The following is a 24,526-nucleotide window of genomic DNA, read 5'->3' as shown; positions in this document are numbered from 1 at the left end:
CCAGTTCTGTAATTTAGGAATAAATTACAAGTTGAAGAGGCAAGATATAAAAAGATATAAGGGGGGGGCGCCTGGTTGACTCAGTCAGTAAAGCATCTGCCTTTGGCTCAGGTCCTGATCCCAGGATCCTGGGATCAAGCCCCAGGTTGGGCTCTCTGCTCAGTGGGGAGTCTGCTTCTCACTCTTCCTCTCCCTCTGCCTCTCTTCCCCCTGCTCATGTTCTCTCTCTCTCTCTCTCTCTGTCTCAAATAAATAAAATCTTAAAAAAAAAAAAAGATATAAAGGTTACATAACAAAGATTAAAGCCAATGGTTCTTCTGTAATAAAGTTATAATTATTTTTATTTCAAATCAGATCGTTTACAGATAGTTTTGGCTATTATCAGAAATAATAATATTTGTAATCAATAGCATCTATTGAACACTTACTATTTGCCAGACACTTTTCTTTAGCTTTTTGGGTTTTTTTTTTAGGATTTTATTTATTTATTTGAGAGAGAAAGAGAGAGAGAGCAGGGGACGGAGCGGAGGGAGAGAGACAAGGAGACTTCACACTGAGCATGGAGCCTGATGCGGGGCTCGATGAGCCTGAGATCATGACCTGAGCCGAAATCAAGAGTTGAAGGCTTAACTGACTGAGCCACCTGGGTCTCCCTAGACACTTTTTATAAGTGTCTTATAAAATCTTTTTAATAGAGTTATTGCTATCTTTTATTTTAAAATAAAGAAACTGAGGCTCAGTGAGGGTAAACAATTTTAACAAGACTACAAAGTCAGTAAGTGTGAAGGCTGGTAAGTGTGAAGTGTTTTGAGCTCAGCTTTGCTTGGCAGTTGAGCCCACATTTCTTACCATTATTCTAAGAGTCTAATTAGAGTCAGTTCCCAAGTGAAGATGGAACTAATGGTGAGTGTGTTAGGAAGAATGGATACTATGACATGCTCTAGACAAAAGATCGATAATACATCCTCTATCCCCAATGTTTATCTTTGTGTATCATTGTACTTTAGAGCACTTGATAATTATTGTATACAAGTTAAAGGATAAATTACCTTTATAATGAATGAAAGAATTTTACTTTTTAGACCAAATGATATTGGAAAATGTTTTTGATCTCTCTTCTAAGAACACAAAGGGATTAGAGTTCAACCACTGACACAGTGATTGAAGGAGGATTTGTAAGGCTCTACTCTATTTGTAGGGATAGACTATTCCAGGCAAGTGCAATTTCAAACACATGTGGTATACAAACAATGCATGCTACTGTTGACCTTTCAGCTCTTTTTTCTATTCCCCTAAGAACTCATCCCTTTAATCCACAATTCTCAGTGCCCCAGGAATAATGGCTTAGAGTTCCCAATCCAGTACCAGACATGAATAGTTTCATAGGTTCCTTGACCCTTCATCCATTTTGGACCTTTCATCCATTGAATGGACTCTTTGCTCCATTAGGATTCAACTTTTCTAGGTGATTAGTGTTAGCAGGTTCATTCCTAAGAATTGTGGGACCTGGGATGAGAGTATAAATGAAGATCTACATATTTTGTGTCATTATTCTTTATTATAAATAAAATAATTATTATTAAAATATGATCTATCCCCCCACTTTGACAGAAGTATCTTTATAATAACTTGGATGGCTGGGTGAAATGTTAGAATTTTTGAACTCCTCTGTAGTGTGGTGACATGGAGAGGGATGGATTCCAGCCTTCAGCCCCTCCTTTAACCAGTTCTGTCCAGTATCATAGGAAGCTTTGAGCAGAGTGACACTTAGGCTGTACATCGAGCATCCATACACTCTCCACTCAAACATCTGCACCTGGACCACCCATCCTTGCTAGGTGTATGCATGTTGGTTGCATAGTCTGCTGACTGGGGGACAGAACTGGAAAGATGATATCACAGGCTCTAGATGAGGGATTGGGGCAATTTGGGAATGAAATTCTGGGATCACAGGGATCTGGAGCATTGGTCTTCTCTGGAGAAAAGGAATGCAGGTTCCAGATGGGTACTTTTCTTGACTCTGTAGACTTTGCCTATGGGTGAAGATATGGCCAGAGAAAAGCCAGAGTGCTCAGCAAATATTTATTGGTTTTTCACTATGTGCCTGTATTGTTGTAGGTACATGAGACATGAATGAACAAATTAAAGTGCTTGCCCTTGCAGAGCTTATATTCTGAGAAAGGGAGAAACAGACTACAAATACTAAATGTAATAAATATATATACTATATAGTAAATTTAAAGGTGAGAAGTACTATAGAGACAATAAAAGTTAGAGCAGGAAAAGGTGGGAGGACTGTTAGTCATCATTGGCTTCAACTGAGGTTTGAGAGATTTGAGAAAAAACTTGAAGGCAGTGAGGAAATTAGCCAAAAAGAGAACAAGAGGGAAAGAACCTCAGGCCTTTGGGCGCCTGGGTGGCTCAGTCGTTAAGCGTCTGCCTTCGGCTCAGGTCATGATCCCAGGGTCCTGGGATCGAGTCCCACATCGGGCTCCCTGCTCGGCAGGAAGCCTGCTTCTCTCCCTCTCCCACTCCCCCTGCTTGTGTTCCTGCTCTTGCTATGTCTCTCTCTGTCAAAAAAATGAATAAAATCTTTAAAAAAAAAAAAAAAAGAAAGAAACTCAGGCCTTTAAGAGTATAGTGAACACCTTGAGGTAGGACCACACTTGGAATGTTAGAAGAACAAGGAAACCAGCAAAACTGGAATAGAGTGAGAAAAGTAGACGGTTAAAAAAAGAAGTTACAAAAAGAACTGATGACCAAACCATATAGTATTGTACTGTGCAACAGAAATATAGTGATAGCCATAAAAATATTATTTTAAATTTCCATGTAGCCATAATAAAAATGTAAAAAGAAAGGTTAAAAATTAACCTTAATAATGCATTTTATATAACTCAATTTATCTAAAATGTTATCATTTCAACATGGAATCTTTGAAATCGAGAGTGTATTTTATCTCAATTCATACCACCTACATTTCAATTGTTCAGTAGCTACATCTAGCTAGTTGTTGCTGCATTGGGCAGAACAGATAGATTTTGACTCATCAGTGAAAGAATTTTGTCTATCACTTTGAGTGACTAGGGAGATGTTTCAGGATTTTAAGAATTGAAGTGTCATGATTTGATTTATGTTTAAAAACAATCAGGTCTGGGGCCCTGGGTGGCTCAGTCGGTTAAGCATCCGACTCTTAATCTCAGCTCAGGTCTTCATCTCAGGGTCATCCATTCAGTTGGGCTCCATGCTGGGCATGAAGCCTACTTAAAAAAAAAAAAAAAAAGAAAAAAGATCAGGTTCTGCCTTAACTGAGAATACATGATAAGGGATCAAAAGAAATAGAAACAGGAAGACCTATTGCAGTAATTTTGATAAAGGAATGATGATGGCTCAGATGATAGCAGTGGTTGACATAAGAGGTGGTTCAATTCCTGATCATTATTATTATTATTTTTTAAAGATTTTATTTATTTATTTGTGTGAGAGAGAATGAGAGAGAGCACATGAGAGGGGGGAGGGTCAGAGGGAGAAGCAGACTCCCTGCCGAGCAGGGAGCCCGATGCAGGACTCGATCCCGGGACTCCAGGATCATGACCTGAGCCGAAGGCAGTCGCTTAACCAACTGAGCCACCCAGACACCCAATTCCTATTCACTTTAAAGGTAGAACAAATAGGACAGATTACATTTGGTGTGTGATGAGAGGGGAGTCAAGAATGACCCCAAAACTTTGGCCTAAATAATAGGAAGGATGGCTTGACCTCAACTGAGATGAGAAAGGCTGTTAAAAGGTTGGGACAAGGAAGATGTGTGTTCAGATTTGGATAGGTATATCTGAAAAGTCTATTAGGCATTCAGGTGAAGATGTGGGGTAGGCAGTTAGATAGGAGTCTAGAGTCTAGGGGACAGGTTGGAGGTAAAAGTTCGGAGATCAGCAACCTTGAAACTGGATAAGGTCACCAAGGAAATGAGAGTGGATAGAAAAGAGAGTACCAAGGACTGAGCACTGGGACATCAAAATTAATAGGTCTATACTGACATGAAATTGACATTAAAGTAACATCAAATATTTTACCACTTCTGTATTTTATATATATATATACATATATATACACATATATAAATTTTTTATATTTAATTTTTAAAACCTTAATACATATACTCATAGCTGTCACAATCTTGCCTATTTTACTGAAAAACTGTAACTTTAGATGAAACCTAAGGGCTTTTTTTGTGACCTTTTTTGCTTTAAAATGTACTACAAACTTACAAGTAATTAACTTATACTATATTAAACAATAGACAGTCAAAATAAAATTGTGGTTGTAGGGGCGCCTGGGACAGAGCTCTGCATCATTGGGCTCCCTGCTCAGCGGGGAGTCTGCTTCTCCCACCTCCTCCCCCTCCCCCACTCATGCTCTCGCTCTTTCTCTCTCTGCTCTTAAATAAACAAAATCTTATAAGAAATTGTGGTTGTAATTAAATTAGAGATCATTATCAGTCTTTAATACATATTGTTTATATTTGTGTTTCCCAGAGACATACAAGTTAACTGTCTTTGATATGATAGCATTAAACATCAATATAGCAGTTTAAAATATGTCCCATAGGGCGCCTGGGTGGCTCAGTTGGTTAAGCGTCTGCCTTGGGGTCAGGTCATGATCCTGGAGTCCCGGGATCGAGTCCCGCATCGGGCTCCCTGCTCGGCGGGGGGTCTGCTTCTCCCTCTGACTCTCTTCCCTCTCGTGTGCTCTCTCTCTCATTCTCTCTCTCAAATAAATAAATAAAATCTTTAAAAAATAAATAAATAAATAAATAAATAAATAAATAAAATATGTCCCATAGTCTACAGACTAATGCAGCTTTGTTTTATTTGCGATAAGCTTATGAATTCGTTTTATAAAAATTCTGGTTGACGGCTAGGTGTTCTTACCTCATTTTCATCTGTCAAAGAATGACATGTTTATTCCTTTAATTATATTCAAATCCCAGCTATGAAGAATGTTTCATAAAACAAAATCCATTATTTTACTATAAGTACATTCATGACTTTTTTTTTTTTTTAAGATTTTATTTATTTATTTGAGAGAGAGAATGAGATAGAGAGAGCATGAGAGGGGGGAGGGTCGGAGGGAGAAGCAGACTCCCCGCCGAGCAGGGAGCCCGATGCGGGACTCGATCCCGGGACTCCAGGATCATGACCTGAGCCGAAGGCAGTCGCTCAACCGACTGAGCCACCCAGGCGCCCCATTCATGACTTTTTTAAAGAGTACAGTTCATACTTAAAATGAGATTCTAACCTTTTGTGTTCTTATATTACCAAGGTAATTATTTACAATATAATGTGGAAATTAGTGTACTGACAAATAATTTCTAATTTTTTTTTAACAAAGGCCATTGTTTGTTTCTTTTCAGTCTGTTCGAGAAGTCACAGGTTACGTGTTAGTAGCTCTTAATCAGTTTCGCTACCTGCCTCTGGAGAATTTACGCATTATCCGTGGGACAAAACTTTATGAGGATCGATATGCCTTGGCAGTATTTTTAAACTACAGAAAAGATGGGAACTTCGGACTTCAGGAACTTGGACTGAAGAACTTGACAGGTAAGGAAAATATACAAAATTGCAAATATGCTCTCATTATCAATTTAATGCAATAAACATACACATATGTGTGTAAGGTTACTGTAGTATGTGTTATACTGAGGAACACTATAAAACATTTAAATATCTAGTCTTTATTCATTTTACGGGAAATAATGCCTTGTGATGCCCTTGCTTTTATTTACAGATATTGTAAGTGCGGTCTGAAAAATACCGTAATACTGTATCTCAGCTGAACAGAAGTGCACTCTAAGGAAATGCTCAGTGGCTGAAAACTGAGATAGGAAGCAGGTTTAAGAATGCTATGTTTGGTGGTCTCAGGTGAACAGTGGACCATATCATCAAATCTCTGCAATAAATAACACCACAACCTTCACCCTTGTTAGAGCTCAGTAAATACACAAGCCTTTATATCTAGTTCCACTAATCTAGTTTTTTGCACAGCCCCTTATTTTTGGAAAACGTACCTTGATTTACTAATTTAGTTTTGATTTATTTTATTCAGTAACTCACTCAATGCCATCAGAAATTCTTTCTCAGAATGTTTCAATACCATCAGTGATTTTTCCCCTAAGATTCGAAAAAGGAATTGCTAACAACCTAAACTTATTATCTTGCTGGAAAAAAACAAAAAAACACAACACTTTGTAGGAATTTGTTTTGTAAGCTGGTCCTGGCATTCCTGCAGATATCCTTTCAGTCCATATAGTTCATAGCTCATACAGGCTATCGTAGGAGGTTTGGTACAAGGTTTCTAATCATGAGTTTTGCTATGTGTGCCTGTAGTCAAGTACTGCTAATTAGTAATTAATTATCATCTCACAGTGGGATAAAGGAGTTTAAACTATTAATTTAACCTACATTACTATGATTTATATTTTGCATCAAAATACATAGTGATTCTTTGTGTGTTTGAGTCCACTCAGTGGTAATGTTTCTTGACATTAAAAAATTACAATTTTTAGAGGTATTGCCTCAAAATACTAAGTAAAAATAACATTGATATTGTCAGGTTACTAAAATTTTTGTTTCTTTAATTCATAGTGGATATAAAATATCTTAAGTTAGAAATAGCTTCATAGTTAGCCAGACATGTAAGCTAAAATTAGATATTTTGGACGAAGAAAGGAATACTGATTATGTTATTTATTTTGGACATGATTGCTATAGAACTGATGGCATAATGGCAAATGCAAATTATTCAGAATTTATAGATTCCTTCATTAACATTTTACTTTTTTTGTTCTTTCCTTTCAAAGATAGTTTCCTTATTGAAGAGTAGGGTTTTTGACTAAATTGCTACTTGCATGGAAGTAATGATAGGAAGAAGAATTTTAGAACTGGAATGGATAGAGAGAAATTGAATGATTGAAGTTAAGAGTCTAAAAATAATATAATCCAGTTAAAACTTGCATAGGGATAATTATGTCTTATTAAATGATTTTCCTCTATTTATAATAAAGAAAAAATGAATACATTTCTTTTTAAACTTTTTATAATACTTGTTATTATTCCATAATATGTGCTATTTGAACAACCTTTTCATCCAGAAAATCAATCTTTAAAGAGCTATCTTATTTATTTTTACATTTAACATTAGTACTACTCAAATATTTTTTAAGTTATTTAATCAAAATTATGCCACATTTAAACATACCTTATTTATTGAGTGAGCTCACACCATGATTGCTTATGATTGTGACAGTTTGTGTCATACCAAAATACAACACTGTTATTTCAAGAACATTATTCCATATTCTGCCAGAAGGTCTTATAATATTTGTGTGTGTGTAAAGTAAGTAGAAGTGAGTAACTAATAAGTGGCTAAGAGAATGAGTTGATTGTTCAGAACAAAAAATGTGTTTGTTCAAGAGTTATTAGTTTCTTTCTGAATATAAAGAAAAGTAAAATAAATGATGGAAAATTTAGACAACTTGGAAATTGTCCAGATATCTTAATATATTTATTAGGTGGCTGAGAATTACATGTGAACATCAGTCCAGCATCATTGATCTTACTCTAGATAATTGAAATCAGTAGTGTAACTCCAGTTTTGAAAATCGAAAGTCACACAATAAGCATGATTCTGTTTGTGTGTAAGAATATATGAGGAAGGGTAGGAGACACCTCACTGTTCATATAAAGAGGAATTGGGGAAGAAATTTGCTCTATAGTTGTATCTTAAAGAATTGAGTGTTCTAGGTAACCTAGTAAAGTAACCAACAAACATTGCAATTCACTTCAGATAAGATTGTTTTTGTGTTTTGGAAAGATAATTTTTCTATCTTGCTTGTTTATGTGTTATACAAAGCAAGTTGATAAAAATTTAAAACAGTTTTAGGGTTATATTAAGTGTAGGGCTCCAGGGTTGGCCCTAATTTTAGGGCTGTCTTACAAAATATGAAGGGAAATAGAATACCTGCTGGAGTAGCCAAATACCTCACTACTTAACTGTCCTAGGGAATTAAAATTTTAACTTGGTTCTTGAAAATAAAAATAAAATAAAATAAAATAAAAATTTAACCCCATTCTTAAAGAACCAACTGCATCAGCATCACCTGGGTATTGTTAGAAATGCAAATTTGGGGGATATTTATGCAGATAAAGTATCTGAGACCTAATGGACCAGAAACTCTTGTGGTAGGGCCCATCAATATGTATTTTAAGGATCCCCCCATGATTCTGATGGCCACAAAAATTTAAGAAACACTGTCTGTTTTTAATTAAAGATATGTTACCAAGAGCCAATAGCATGATATCTAGTTAACCTCTTCACTTACTTGATCTAAATAATTTTCATTCATTTATCATCTCCTAGAGAGAAGGGAAGGAATGGGACAGAGAACAGGTGAATTTGTGACTGGATGATGAGAAATACTCCTTAGGTTGAGGTGAGAATGAAAAGAGCATACTAGGAGCCTGGCTGAAAACGTGTGGGTATTAAAGAGCTTGGAGGTTAGCAAGATGCTGGGAGTAAACTTTCTTCTGTATTGCCATTTGGTCTGGTACCAACTTTGCATAATGGTAAACCATAACAGGGACAATAATAATCATGGTCAATTTTCCTTCTAAGCAAAATTTTATTTTTAAACACGTTCAATAAGGTAAATAACAAGTACTACTTGTCAGGTAGGAAGTATGCAGGTTGTAACAAATAATTTTGAGATTATGAATTCATATATCTATTTAATATATATGTAAAATTTTGTTTTTCCTGAAATCTTTTTTGCAGTGTTGACCCTAGAATAATATGCCTTTTTTTTTTTGTTTTAATTACATTTGTTGCCTGTAAACTCTATCTTTGTGAAAAGGAATGTTCGATTAACATGATTAACTTGAGACTGTCAGATATAAGGATTAATGGTTGGATGCCACTTAACAAAGATATAAATTAACTTCGACCTTACACATTCTTATTAATTAGCTTGATGGTCACCAAAAGCTATTGCTTGGACTATAGTTATTACTATAGATCTTACTTAGAGACTTTCATTTTGGTTGTGCCCAAAAACAAGAAACACAAACATATTTTCTGTCACATTTCCCTGGTTCATTGTCAGTGAGGTGGACAGAGTGGAGAAGAGGCAGGTCCCCAGGCTAGAGATATGCCGCACAATCTAAAGGGGAGTAAGGAACTTGTCTTGGCAATCCCTAGGTGCTGTGGTAGGCTGGGTAATCCTTTTCTGGTCAGGGGAGAGACCATATTTCCATCAATGTGTCCATCAGGCATGTAACCTTCTTGAGGCCATTGAGAATGACATTACTGAACCAGAGGACTACGGAGCTGGAGAGAATTCATTACTTCCTTTGTTAAGGTCACTTGCACGTGGCTGTGGCTTTATTAATCACTCCCATGATGTTAGTTTATTTTTATAAGATCCTTCTTAACCAAATATCCCTATTCTAAATTCAAATCAACATCTAATATATTTACAACTTTAATTCTACAAGCTTCTACTTATTTAATTACCTGCCTGACCAAAATCTAAATGTCATTATATGGGGCAAAAAAAACCCAAAACCCAAAAAACCAAACAACAACAACAACAACAAAAACTATTATTTTCTCCTTTCTGGAATTTATAGAACTACCTCATCTGAGTAATATTATACAATCTCATCTATATGTGATATTGTAGATATGAAGGAATCTTTGGGAAATACCTAGATTCGTATCTATTCTACTATTCATATTCTATTTATAATGATGATAACCTGAATACAAATTTACTACATAAATATGTATATTTTTCTTATCAAATTTCACCTTAAATATTTGGATTTTAATTTTATGAATTATTAGAATATCTCTTTTGAATAGGTAAAATTTGAGGTGATACCAATATACAATTTATGTTTTCCAAATATTAGCCAAATACTCTCCATATTTTCAGACCAACACATTCTTGCATTAGTACCTTTATTTAATGTTTTATGACTATTCTAATTATTTGGTTAACTGTGTACTGTATCATCTTGATTAGATTATTATTTGATATGTGGACAAGCAAACATTTTAAACAGAAGTAAAATGCTGAAGTTATTTTTGGGAGCCCTCAGTAATAATGGAAGGATATATTAAGTTTACTGAGTTCTAGTAGACTAAAAATAAAATGAAATGCTTAGTTCAGGAGATAGAACATCTGATGTAACAACATTTAAATTTCTCAAACCCCTTCAGCATTATTCAGTGACAGTCAAGTAAATCACCTAACATTGAAATGGACAGGCCATCTGCAGTCAACTCAATGTATGTCAAAGACCATGGGTGTGGAATCAGAAAAAAACAAAACAAAACAAAACAAACCCGTTCAAATGTCAGATCACCACTTACAGTCTGAGTGTCTCTCTGAGACTTAGATTCTTCATCTTTAAAATTGAGAATTCCACTTCACGATGTTATTATAGACATTAGAAAAATAAAGTAGAGAACTTGTCAACCACAGCCCCTTTCACGTAGAGTATACTTAGGAAACCTTCATCTTCTTTCACTGTATTGTTTTGTCCTTAGCTTTTCTTTGTGCCAACACAGTGACAAAACAATTGTACCTGTTTCTGCATATTCAAATAGGTTCCTGTTGCTTCATTGGGGCCTTGAAAAGTGACTTGTGTAGACAAAAAGATACTCCAAATTTCAGTGTCTCTTCAGATGCCACTTTGAAGCTATTTTATGTGTAGGCTCTTTTTCTCTGGCAGGGAGAAGCCTGAGGCTTTTCTTTGTCTACTCTCAGTGTGATCCTGTCTTTGGTACTTCATAGCACTTCTCTCCTGTCTTTCAGTGCTCACGTCAAGCACCTGTTACCCCAGCCCTTCGTTTCAAATCTCCATCATCATGTTTCACCCTTCATTGGCCCTGACATTTGCCTTGACCTAGACAAGAGACATATTCATTCTGAGTTCGTTTTCTGACACTAGAGTTGCTAAGCATTTTTCAACTGTTCTGTGAAAGGTCTTAGTAATGTTTGAGTGAGTTCAACTAGCCTAGTCCAGCGGTTGTTGTTAAATACAATGTTTGACAAAGGTGCTGCTAATATTTACATAAGAAGAACTACTCAGCATAGCGTGGATATCTGAAGAAGAAAAAAAAATGATTCCAAGAATACTCCTAGCTTAAGGATACATTACTTGGAAGATGATTTGATCAAAACTAACCTATAGTGAAAACCCTGTGAGACAGATGGAATCAGTGAAGAGTGGCACATACTTATGAAGGCATCCATTTTTAGATCAGGTCCACAGTTTCTAAAAATGATACTCTAATCAATGTTTTCAAAGAAGGTTGTTTGCCTGCCATGTCAGAGAGTGTGTATTAACTAGAAGAAGGGAAATTATAATGATACTGTGTCTAGGTAAAACAGAAACCTATTTGAAAGTAAATACTTTAAATGTGAGATCGGTTAGAGTGGCCATTGCAGCAAATTTCTAGGACTCATTCTTAGCTTTGGAGAAATGATTAGTGAATTTATGGAATTGAATGAAGGTAAAAATGGGAATTTCTTCTCCTGCTGTACCACTCATTAGAGAGGATACTGTTCCTGGAGCAATAAGGGATGAGATGGCATTTTCAGAGAATGGAATAATTCCTCCTCCTCTAGCTTACATGTTTTTAGTTGTGAATACTCGGATAATCTGCTCAGGTCATAAAAAAGCAGCCCTGTTGTTGATTTATGTCCCATTCAGGGATCCTGAAGGCATCCCATTCTCTGAACTACATTCTTTTTAATCCCTATAGCATCTTTAGGAAAAATATTGGGGGAAACCTAGCATTGTGGAAGTCTTTCAGGAAAATTCCCTACTTGAGACTTCAAACCTCTGTCATCATCCTTTTTTGTCCCTAAGATAGTCCAAGAACTGCAGATTCCCTTTCCTAAGAGAGAAAGCATACATATTCTAAGGAAAGAAAACATACAAGGTCAAAAAACTCCCTTCTTAAAGCTCATTTGTTGGGAAAATGTGCTTGTTTTGACATTTAGAAAGTGGAGGAGAATCTTTGCTCCTCAGGGTCCCAGAAGCAGTAAGGGAAATTGATAGTGATCACCATGAGTCCATGAGTCCATGATTTCACTTCAAGGAAATCAGTTAAGGTATCATAATATCTGCCTCCTCACCCTCATCCCAGGACATTATCTTGGCTATAAGCATAAATAATCCAGACTTTAAACAGAAGATCTTAAGGTTGTATTTTAGAAAGAACTTTCTGATTTTAATTGTTGTATAATATTTGAATACATCATGAATGTACCTATGAAAAATGGTGGTAAGGTGACAACAAAATACAATCACACACACAAAATGACAATATTGTATATACTGGATTTTATTTAAAAGTATCAGATCTATTAACTAGTTTTATAGCCACTGCCATTCAACTGTGACTTTTTTAAAAATCAAGGTTACTGGGGTGCCTGGGTGGCTCAGTCGGTTAAGCGGTTAAGCTTCTGCCTTCGGCTCAGGTCATGATCCCAGGGTCCTGGGAGCGAGCCCCTCATCTGGCTCTCTGCTCAGCAGGGAATCTGCTTCTCTCTCTGCCCCTCCCCCTGCTTGTGCTCTGTCTCTCTCTCGCATGCTTTCTCTCTCTCTCAAATAAATAAAATCTTTAAAAAAAATAAATAAAAATCAAGGTTACTAAACTCTTAGTCATAACTCACATTTATTAATAGGCTCAATTTTACCGGTAAAAGTTCAGGATTCTTTTGGAAAGTGATGTCAATTCAAATATTTGTTAGCTTTGTTTTTTTCCACTTGTATATTCAAGACACTGTGCTGAGGTATGAGTTATTCTAAATTAGCTTTACCTATCTGTGTCCTCTCAGTAAATATTATATTTCTGACAAATATTTACCTACCAACTGCAATGTGAAAGCACTGGGAAAGTATTTTCCTCAATTATATTATTTATAGTCAAGCATTTCCATAGGGTCAAGAGCCTCCATTTTAATCTGTTTTAACTTCAAAAGCATCAGTTGACCTATAGAGCCTTCTGTGATGATGGAAATATTCAATCTGTGCTGCACAATTGAGTAGCCAAATGTGACTACTGAGAACTTGAAATGTAGCTAGTTTGGAGGAAATGAATTCCTACTTTTATCTACTTTTAATTCATTTTAATTTAAATGGCCACATGCAGTGATCAATATTAGAGATCATAATAGTGATCATATTAGGGCAGCACTAAAGGGACAGCATCTTTTACTGAACCCAGGGCAGTAGGCAAGGATATTTACCTGCAGAATACCATGGAGAATCAGAACATAGACGCTGGATTGAGACCCCCTCCCTTCAAATCCTCTTACTCAACTTTCTAAACCTCAGTATCCTCATCTTTAGATGAGTATAATGGGAACTCTCTGTAAGATGGTTGTGAAAATTAAATTATAAATTATGAAAATAGCATTAAATGCAGTTCCTGCAATGAATATTATTCATTATTATTTGAGAAGTATGCTTTTGGTAAGAATAATAGAAACAGCCTGTTTTTATGATCATTGGAAGCATGTTAGGCCTATATAATCAAATTGTAAGATATAAAATGTGTCATTTATGATTTGGTACTTGACCAGATCTTATATTTGAGTAAGCTGCATTGCTTCTTAATGTGTTTTAAGCTCTGGTTATTGTAACAGATTTTCTGTTTGATAGAAATGTGACTTTTCGGGCGCCTGGGTGGCTCAGTTGGTTAAGCGACTGCCTTCGGCTCAGGTCATGATCCTGGAGTCCCGGGATCGAGTCCCGCATCGGGCTCCCTGCTCGGCGGGGAGTCTGCTTCTCCCTCTGACCCTCCTCCCTCTCATGCTCTCTGTCTCTCATTCTCTCTCTCTCAAATAAATAAATAAAATCTTTAAAAAAAAAAAAAAGAAAGAAATGTGACTTTTCAAAAATGAGATTTTTACTCTCATCTTCAGTTGCCACAGTATATAAGTACCTAGTTATAAATAGGTCCCAATGTCTATTTTTTAAATGACTTTATTGAAAGAAATAAGGATCAGGAGATTATAATTTTTTTTTTTTTTTTTTTTTTTTTTAGCAGAGAAACTATATTGAAAATCTGTTGAGGATTCTTTCTGGCATAAATAATGCCCAGGTTCTTAGGAGTCTCTATTCCACACTGAAAGTTCATATTCATAACACAATATTTATATAATAACAAGAAAGTCACAAAAGAAATTCCTCTATAAAATGTTTTATCAAACAGATGTCTACCATACTTCATCAAATCTAAGTCACCATCAGTTGTAAGAAATATTTATTGTTTTCAGGCCACACTAAGAGAAAAAGTGAAAGCCCAACAGAAATGTAAAAGGTTGTATGATGAATCAAGATTTTAGAGATATTAAATATGGAAAATGCATTTTAGAATTGATAAAATATAGTAATATATAAAGGGAATAGAGATACAACAAACTCCTTATTAACTCTCTAGAAAATAGCTGTACTTGTAATGGTGAAACTGTTTACTGTGGAAGTAGATCAAACAAATTATAATAGAAATGGCCAATATTTCATAAATGATGAATGGAATTTTCCATTCATCTGTATCTATCAGGGAATAAATAAATATAAATTGCCATGGCTCAACATGTTTTGATGTAATAAACTAACCTGGAAATTTGAATTATTTATATATTTTTTCTGTTGTTGTTTCTGAGAGTTATCTGATTTATTGACTCCACTGGCAAAAGAGATGAAAATATAGTTCAAAAGCAAAAAAAAAAAAAAAAAAAATTGCTTATTCTAGGAATTTCTCTTAAACTCTGCTCTCTTAGTAATAGACATCAACTAGAGTTTAGGATTGCCATAGGATATCAGAGGTTAAAGAGGGTTTTTACTTGGATCTTCTTTGCCAGTCTCCCTAGAAGTTCAATACAATTCTCTGTTATTGTAGCTCTCATAATATTTCCCTTGCCCTACTTTTAATACTTTTTGACCTATTCTCTGCAATATGTTTTATATTTTTTTAGCTATAATTTTCTTATAGGCTAAGTCAAGTTGTTTTGGTTATTAAATCCTACAACCATAAAAATTCTGAGGAATATTTACTGAGAAAAGTAAAGAAAAACAGTGAACCGTAACATTTTCTTTCTTCCAAAACCATTCAAATTACCCAATTTCATTTGCTCTGAGATGCAAATTAGAGGTTTGATTTTGTGGTATCAATAATGTTGAAAAAAGCTGATATGAGAAAAAGCATTTTTGATTATCTACTATGAAATAAAGAGACTTCAAACTTTAATTATATATTTAATGACATATTTAATGGGCATATTCTGGCAACTATTGACATAATAAAGATTACATTTTAATTTTAGTGTTACCAAATTCTCTAAACACTCTGTTTTAATATTTAGTGGGGTTGTTCTATATTATGTAGATTATGTATCTGGTGATGTCCAGTCAAAAATCCTATTATAAATTCTAGGTTGTTGTTTTTTTTTAAGATTTATTTATTTATTTTAGAGAGAGAAAGATGGTGTGCAGGGAGAGAGGCAGAGGGAGAGGGAGAAAGAGAGAATACTCAAGCAGACTCCCTTCTGAGAGCAGAGCCCTATGGTGGGGAGGGGCGCTTGATTCCAGGACCCTGAAATGATGATCTGAGCTGAAATCAAGAGGTGGCCACCCAACCAACTTAGCTACCCAGGCACCCCTATATATTCTAGTTTTTAACTATATGTATTACTAGAATTGTTTTAGTCTGTGTGCCTTTTGTTTTAATGACTTTCTTTACGTACTCCTTTTAGCATAATAAATCTAGAAAATAAAAATACATATAGCATAATAGAGCCCAGGATATATGTACTACTACTACTACTACTAATATCCATAATTAATAAGCATTTACTATGTAGAAGCCAAACACTGTCTTCCTTCATCTTTATAATAACCCCATTTAATAGGTTACTGTGATTATTTCCCTTTTGAAGATAAAGAACTGCAGTTTTGAAATGATGGGTAACATGCTACAGAGCACACAATAATTTATGGAGTTCAAAGTTGAAGCCAGGTAGTATAATTCCAGACTTTCCTTGTGTCACCATGTTATAGAGATTATGAAAAGGAGGTAGATCACATGACACATCTTTTTTCATCTTCTACTATATGTTAATTAGGTGAGAATCTATGAAATGACTGATCTGATCCAGGTATTACTTTTTCAGCACAATCCTACCATTTTATTTCTTAATGAGACTTTGTTTAGTGTAGATACTTTACCTAAGGAGTTAAATGACTCTAAAAGAGATTCATATTGCTTAATAACCAGGTTGAATTATTATAATATTGAAAAGTATTTTGTGAGGCTATTTATGTTTATTCCTATAGATATTAGAAACTAAAATGAAAGAGTAGAGTAGCAGAATTAAATAAAATGCCCTAATTGGGAATTGACTTGATGACCTTTCCTTTATTAATACTAGAATGCAAAAGAACAGATAAATAACTGTATTTGGGGTGTGCTTTATTTCGTTTTGATATAGCTCTAGAAGTTGTGTGTTCTGTCAAGATAAGCTTTTTGTCCTTGTCTTAGTCTAGTGATCTTTCTATTATATTATTCCAAAGATATGATTTTATTCAAGGAACTAGAGGGAGGTAATAATTTAAAAGATTTTTAAAAAGTTATATGTCAATCTCTATGTGATTGAGTATACATTTTCATTTATTAATTAGAAGAAAAGGAAACAAAATAAATTCTGGAGTTCATGTGTAACTCAATTGTAATCCACATTTACCGTTTATCTACAAAATACAATGAAATGTGACATGAGCTTTATAGTGTCACTCAAAGAATACAGTTTAGTACGTTTTGCAAGGGAAATATGGAAAAGATAATGAAGCAGTACTTGGCATATCTATAGATATATCTTTTATGTAGCATGGATAGAAAAATGAAATGAAGCAGGGAAGCAGCCTATGTTATTGCTGTCCTTTTCACATAGTGAATGTGTGGCTGAATTTCACACCTATGCATTACATTGTCATTTCATGTAGTTAGAAATTACATGTCATAATGATAAATCTTTGTGATTAAAATTGTATCATGCTTCAAATGCAGGCCTATGGTGCTCAGGGAAAAGGGGTGAATCAAGAATTAGTGTCTTGGTTCAAGTGCCTCTTAAAAATTAAGAAAATCTAAATATCATTTGTGTAAAATAAATACATCAGAGGTCACAATATGGGTTATCAACTCCTTTGTGATTTCATTGAAAATCATCTGCATAATTTAAGTAGCTATCCAATTGTTTTATGTATTTAATATGTATTACAATGCACAGTGGCTTCTTACATTAGATTTGGTTCATTATTAAATGTAAAATATTGAAGAATACTAAAAACTTAATAGTATTTGTTGAGCCATCTTGTGTCAATTTTGATGTCTGATTTAAATTTAAATCAGGGAGAGATTTAGTGTAAATTTTCAGCTCATTTACATTTTAATCCATTAAAATATGACTAAGATATTCAGGACCAGAGAAGACTTGAAACATTTTTCCTTCTGAATTATAATCTTAGATTTTTAAAGAAGAAATAAACAGTAATATACAGTCCTCAAATTAATAGAAATAAAAGCTCCGAAATTATACGGTGTTTCTAAATTTCACATGTATAGATAAATATAAAATGACAGGCCCCCAAATGGTTTTCTTCCTGAAAAATGTATCTAATTATAATTGCAAATGACTACTTAAGCCACCTAGTTTGTACTGTGGAAAAGTCCTTTGAAAAAAAATGCCATAAAATTAGTGAGATGCAAGGGGAAAATAAAGGAAAATCCATACATGTCTATAATGTTTGTTTAAGAGCCAACTCTGTTGCCATTTATAGTTCTCGGGTTTGCCTTTCACCCATTAAAAAATTGTAAAACAATCACAGAGAATTAAGTGTCTTTTGTTGTACCTAAGACATACTCTACATTTGGGCTTAAAGTCACAATAGTTTGGGGGAGGGCAAAGTAACAAAAATAGAGCTCAGAAATAAAATCGAAACCTTCTTGATCCCAAAATATAACTTTTGCTTGAGAATGTGGATTTATTGTCACAATTCATATCTAGCCTGTGTGGTCTGGATGAGAAGGTATGTTCTAGAATGTGAAAATGTATCAACATACTCTCTTCTTGTCCCAACAGCCTGAAAAAGTAGAAAAAAACCTGAGCTTTGAAACCTGATATATTTGAAATTTCATACTAGTACTACAACTGACAAGGGAAATGTCAAAACAGTTAAGTGCTATCCATCAGTTTCCTCATCTGAAAATGAGAATTGAATGGAAAAGATTCATGCAAATTGCTTAGAATAGTGATTAGCACAAAATAGATGTTAGTTCCCTTCCTGTTTCCCCCTTCTTTATATAGTTCTCAATGGAGTAATAGTACTTAAGAGTATTAAGTTTTTTAGTTCATCTTTGCCACATCTATATAAGCTGTGTTCTTTATTGGTTCTTTATTGACAGATGCATTTGATTTTAGAAAAGCCTAATCTCACTAGCAACCAGAAGATTCATATTCCGATCCCACTTGTACCTTAGATAAATCACCTAATACCTCTTGCAATGAATTTTCAGTTCTGAAATGAAAGGCAAATTTTCTTAGTTTTTTTTTTATCTTCTTTTCTTTTATCACTTATAATACCTATCTGCTGCCTATCTTCTGGAAAAGTTCTAAGGGAAAGTGTGAGTCACTTTTTCTTAGTGTTCAACTTCCTTAGAACAAGTGAGGAGATGACATTAACCCTTCCAAATCAGCAGAGAATGATACTGCATTTTTGCTGAAGTTCAAGCATTTAATTAAAAATGCAACTCCATGTGGATACATAGGGACCTCTATTAGGGTTTAATCGTTCAGAGTGTATTTATTTCCTAGCACAGGGATAACAACATACTGAAGTAATGATATCCACATGCATTTACATTTAGCTATGTGTCATTAAAGGTAGATCCATTTTGTTTTAATAAATTGTTTTACTTCCATGCTAAGGCGGTGAAACCTCAGGAAAACAAAACAAAACAAAAAACCTTTGGATGACTTTTCAGGAGGAAAAAAAAAAAGAATATGAGCTGAGCAACAAAACCAATTTAGTTGGTTTTAAATACTGAGTTAAAGCCAAGGTCTCCCAGTGGTGCCAAGCAAATCCTATTCATTTCTGTTCATTTCTTAATTTCTTAGTTCCTCTCAAAGTATTCAAATGTCTCTGCTGGGGAGAGCTACCAATTCAGCTAAGAATGTGTTTCCCCAGAGATTACTTTTATACTGTATCTGAAACTCATTAATCATTCCTTCCTTTTAAATCCCCATCACACAAAAAATCCTGGGATTTGAATGCCTAGATATTTCATATTTAGTTCTAAATAAGCAGAAACAATACAAAGTATATTTTTTCACCCCTCCTCACATGCTGAACTTGCAATAAGGATATTTTGATGATTATTTTAAATGGCTAAGATCTATTTTAAAGGATATTTTCTGGGGCTTTTAAAAATAATTAAAAGACCTACTTATTGTTTGCTTGGGAACTTGAACTTCTAAGGAAAGGGCAGGCTCGTGCTAATAGTGTTTTTGGTAGCTCAATCGCTAGAGCACGGCTGGGTCTCTGTCAGTGTGTGAAACAGATGTAAAGCTTGTGCTGTCAAAACAGTGGAGGCGCGAGGCACCTGCAGAGAGAGAGTCAGCTTGGCTTCCAGACTCAGTAACCACATGAGGCTTAGGACTTGTGTTCTAAAATTAGAATCCTTACTTCAAAGATAAAGGCCTAGGGAAGGCACCTCGGTGGCATTTTACATATGCTTGTAGATTTATTTCATATGTTTGTATATATTCTTTTACCCTATATGTAAGGTAGAGAAATGACAGCTTAGACCCCTGATTGCATAGAACTGCTGTAAAAGTTTCAACATAGCTTTTATCTCTGTATGTAAGACCAAGGTTTTTTAATACAAATAAGGGGACCATGTCTCTCTTACGTGTGTGGCATGAAAGCATATTTAATAGCTATTTCTATATTTTTGCTTCAAATCGGAATTCTGCGACTGAAAAGTTGTAGTATGCAAAACATTGCTGCTTATGTTAGGTTACAGAATCAGTTTTCTGTAAAATGATTATAATAATAAATCCGTACGGGTGGACAGGTCCTATCTATTTCGAAGTTTTAAAAAGAAAAATAAACACTGACACATGCCTAGAACAAAGCAAAAGACAAATTAGAAGATCAGAGAGCGACGTAGAGAAATAGGCTCATAAAAAGATAATAAAAAAAAGGCTGTGTGTGTATACATATATATAAGATCTCCATATAAATATGATATAGAAACATGTATGTTTATATACATATATATGAATACATTCACAGATACATACCTATATTAATGTGTGTGTATATGTCGTTTCTAACTATGATGCGTAACCATACACACTCTGTGTCACTGCCACGTATCCAAGGAACAATATGATCAGCTAGCTATAGCCCTACTTTTCTAATCATGATCTGAAATAATATTTGGCTTCCAAGAAGTCATTTTCATATAAAATTAATTTTATAGAAAACAGCATGCAATTCAATACACAGAATGGCAAATGAGTAATCCATATGTGTTTATGTCTGTCAGCATGGTACTGAAACATTTTGTGTGTCCGGAAATGTGCCCACAGGCTGAAATGAATGTACAAAGGCGTCACATGGGGAGAACATGCTGGAGGGGTTTTATTTGATGTTTTCAAAGTGCTCTAGGGTTTGTCTTGCAAGAACCCTTTCGGTTTTCTTTCTTTTTTTAAAATTTTTAATTTTTTTTTTAATGTTTTAAAACACATGACTTTCTTTGGAAACATCCTGGCAAAAGAAAAAGAGTAAATTACAAATGAACTATACAATCGTATCCTCCCTTTCTCTCTCCTCTCTTATCTCTTTCTCCCTCAAACACACACAACTCTATCTCTCTGTCTCTTAGACACCTCTCCCTCCCTCCCTCTCTCTCTCTCTCTTTTTTCACTTAAGATAAATGTTCAACTTCTGTGTATCTACAGAGATAGCTGCCACAAACAACAGTCAGGATTTGTGAAATTACATACCCAGAATTTGAGATCACAAACTGTATTAACTAAGGACAGAATAAAGAGAGATGGCCCTGGGCACCTGGGTGGCTCAGTCGTTAAGCGTCTGCCTTCGGCCTAGGTCATGATCCCAGGGTCCTGGGATCGAGCCCAGGTCATGATCCCAGGCCCCTGGGATCGAGCCTCGGCAGGAAGCCTGCTTCTCTCTCTCCCACTCCCCCTGCTTGTGTTCCTGCTCTCGATATTCTCTCTCTCTGTCAAATAAATAAACAAAATCTTAAAAAAAAAAAAAAAAAAAATAGAAATGGCCCTGAAGTGAATACCTATTATATGCACCTAAGCTTTTTTTTTTTTTTTTACTTATTGGTTTATGTGTTTATTTATTTAAAACTATTAGGAGATTTACACTTATCTTCTACCAAAGGGGAGCAATTAAAAGCACTCTGTCCCTTGCGCATTTAACTTAAACAATCAAAGGTTGAAACCAGGCTTCAGATCATCCTAACCTTACACCTAGAACATTGTTTTGAGAGCTGTAGATTAGGAGGACATGTTCTGCTAAATGTCTTTTTCAATACACCATATAAAGCTAAGATTTATTTTAAAAATGACAGAAATTCAACGCATCTATAAGTGATTCAAGTAATTACTTCTTTGCAAGACAAACATAGGTTTGATATCGTGCTAATATCATTTTCTTGTCATAAATCCTTCATCTTTAACTCTTAAACTAAAGTTGGATGGCCATGGGAAGCTTAATATATCATTATTCATAATACTGAGCTTGCAAAGGATAAATGCATCTTGAAGGTTGATGGTAAGGGAGGCATGCTCTTTTTCCTACCAGAAAGAAAGCATGCTGCTAAACCTCTGTTTGCACACAAAAGATTTTCTCAGAAGAGTTTCTGTTGCTCTGTGGTTTAGAAGTCAAAACTCTCTTACTAGGGGTAGCCCCCAGGCTGGCATTTGACAAGAACGAACAAACAGGTGCAGCCCTCTGTTTTCACATTGCTGGCTTGTCCACATGACAATGGTAGTGTTATTCCCTAGGATGGGTGGTGGAGGGATTGGCTCCTCTGAGAACAAACCCACTCTTGATAAAAGGATATAATTATTATTCTCAGGGGAAATTCAAAAATATAATTCTACATACAGATGAAGTTCAAGGCATGAAATTTAACAGGATTTTTTTCACTCACCCAAAGGTCTCAGTGAAATTTAACAAATCATCAGTGCCCTGCCTCTGTCCTTAGTGAATCATTTTTGCTACTGTGGGGTTATATGAAGATTCTAGGTGTGTGACCCATGTTAAATGGTGTTGTTTCTGAGAAGACCTGTTTCAGAATTTCAGGAGGATAGAAAATGCTTAAATTTTCCCTTCTCTGTCTGAGTGCCTTAGAATTATGTGATAAGTGAATGTCACTGATATACTACTGTATGCACTAAAAAAGAAGATTCATCTATTTAATAGAAGAAATCACATAGTAAATACTATTAGAGTACTTTATATATATACTAAATACTGTATATTATTAGAGCATTTACTATGTGAGTACTAAGGATTGCATAATAAAATAATACTGTTATTTTCCTAACAGTTATATTGGTTAAGTAGTATTTATACTCTGAAAGTATCCTATGCTAGAGATGGAAGTGACCAACTCCCTAATTACAGATAAGGAAAACCAACCAACCAGTACAGTGAGGTGAGACCTTGAGAGGAAAAATGACTTTTCAAAAGGCATAGAGTTAAAGTCATTGCGTAGAACCCGATTGTTTTGGACTTTGTCTAATATTTTATTTTGCTCACTCTACATTAGTGTTTCCCAGAATCTAAAGCTTATATGCTATCATGCTTTTATGCTTGAAGGCATTTTGTTGGTGTGGAGCCTGGTGATTGTCTCTGTTTACTTTAGAATCTCATTAGTTACATAAATAGGCCAGGAGATGAAACATGCTCATTATTTCAGAAGCCAGAAGTAAATGCAAATGTCCTTTCCATTGGTTTGGTGGTATTATTATACCTTTATGTTCTGAAAAAGTGTAGTGTCTATTTCTTCTAATTAATGAAATGAAGCTAAATATGTATTTTTGTGTAAAATGAACAAAATATATTCACATTATATTTAAATTTTCACATTAACAAGTCATTTATTTTAACTTACTAAAAATAATATCTATGGCATTTACTTTCAAAACCAGGCACACAACATGCTTTAACCAATAAGTCACTATCTTCATTCTGCCCTTAACCATTCTATTTTCTACAACCTGAACCTATCAATAATTGCAGCACTTATGTTAAGAGATATAATTTAATCAAGTCCTACTTGCAGTCATCTACAAAAACCAAAAGTCACCTCTATTAAAATTTTGTACCCCATTTAGCTTCAAGTCCACATTGTCATAAAGAAAGTAGTCTAGCTTTGTCATGCATGGCTTATGAAATTTTGCTCATTACACTAGAGTAATATTCAATGTTTGGCAGGTCTTCTGTATTAATACCCAATGGCTGGGGCACCTGGGTGGCTCAGTTGTTAAGTGTCTGCCTTCGGCTCAGGTCATGATCCCAGGGTCCCGGGATCGAGCCCCGCATCAGGCTCCCTGCTCAGCGGAGAGCCTGCTTCTCCCTCTCCCACTCCCCCTGCTTGTGTTCCCTCTCTCGCTGTCTCTCTCTCTGTCAAATAAATAAATAAAATCTTAAAAAAAAAAATACCCAATGGCATAGATTAATATCACATTGACTCAGTATCATCTAAGATGGAAGAGCTCTGGAAAGAGAAATGAATAAGCAGTGGACTAAGGAAGTAGGTTTGGAAATGTCTGGTTTGTTGGTCAAAGAGGAGGTAACTGGGTTATATGATGATAGAAGGGGCCTCCCATGGAGCAAAGTGAGGGCGTAGATCACCTGGGCATGAAACTGGATTGAGTTTGTAGTAAATGTACTAAAGTAGATAGGGATGGTATAACACAAAGTGATTTTCTTTCCTCGTTCATTTTTAGGGTTTGAGTGGGTTGAGTGGAGGGTGAGAAAATTATAATAGCAGTCATATAATCATACTTCTGTGTTTACCAAGTCTTTAGGGAGCATGTATGGGTCATTAGGAAAAAGATTTCTATGAAAGAACATTGGATTACATTAGTTGCTGAGATGAAAGGAGTTAATGTCTATAAAATTCTGTTCAGGGTACCTGGAATTCAACATCTCATGTCCTTTCGATTATAATGTATTTTAATTAAGGCAAGTAGCATGGCAGCATATGGAGGGCTGGTTCTACAGGAAAAGGTGAAGATGCTACGTTGATGCTTATGGAACATTAGGGACTGGGGTAAATTCTTCCTAAATCAGACAAAGGGTTTAAAGTAGGTGTTGAAGAGCCAACTAGTTGCTCACCA

The 24,526-nt window shown here is 35.1% G+C and overlaps 1 protein-coding gene across 1 annotated transcript in view; it reads left to right on the top strand.

Moving 5' to 3' along the window:
- LOC123838506 (receptor tyrosine-protein kinase erbB-4) overlaps positions 1–24,526 on the top strand; it is a 950,771-nt gene that overhangs the window by 584,838 nt on the left and 341,407 nt on the right. Inside the window, exon 3 of the mRNA XM_064585840.1 lies at positions 5,414–5,600. Within this exon, the coding sequence (XP_064441910.1) occupies positions 5,414–5,600 (187 nt within the window). The remainder of the gene's footprint in view (positions 1–5,413; positions 5,601–24,526) is intronic.

This window comes from Mirounga angustirostris, unplaced genomic scaffold, assembly GCF_029215605.1.
Source record: "Mirounga angustirostris isolate CCGP_5_RB_7025 unplaced genomic scaffold, mMirAng1.0.hap1 SCAF_3, whole genome shotgun sequence".
NCBI classification, from domain to species: domain Eukaryota; kingdom Metazoa; phylum Chordata; class Mammalia; order Carnivora; family Phocidae; genus Mirounga; species Mirounga angustirostris.
This window is presented reverse-complemented; position numbering and strand designations above follow the sequence as displayed.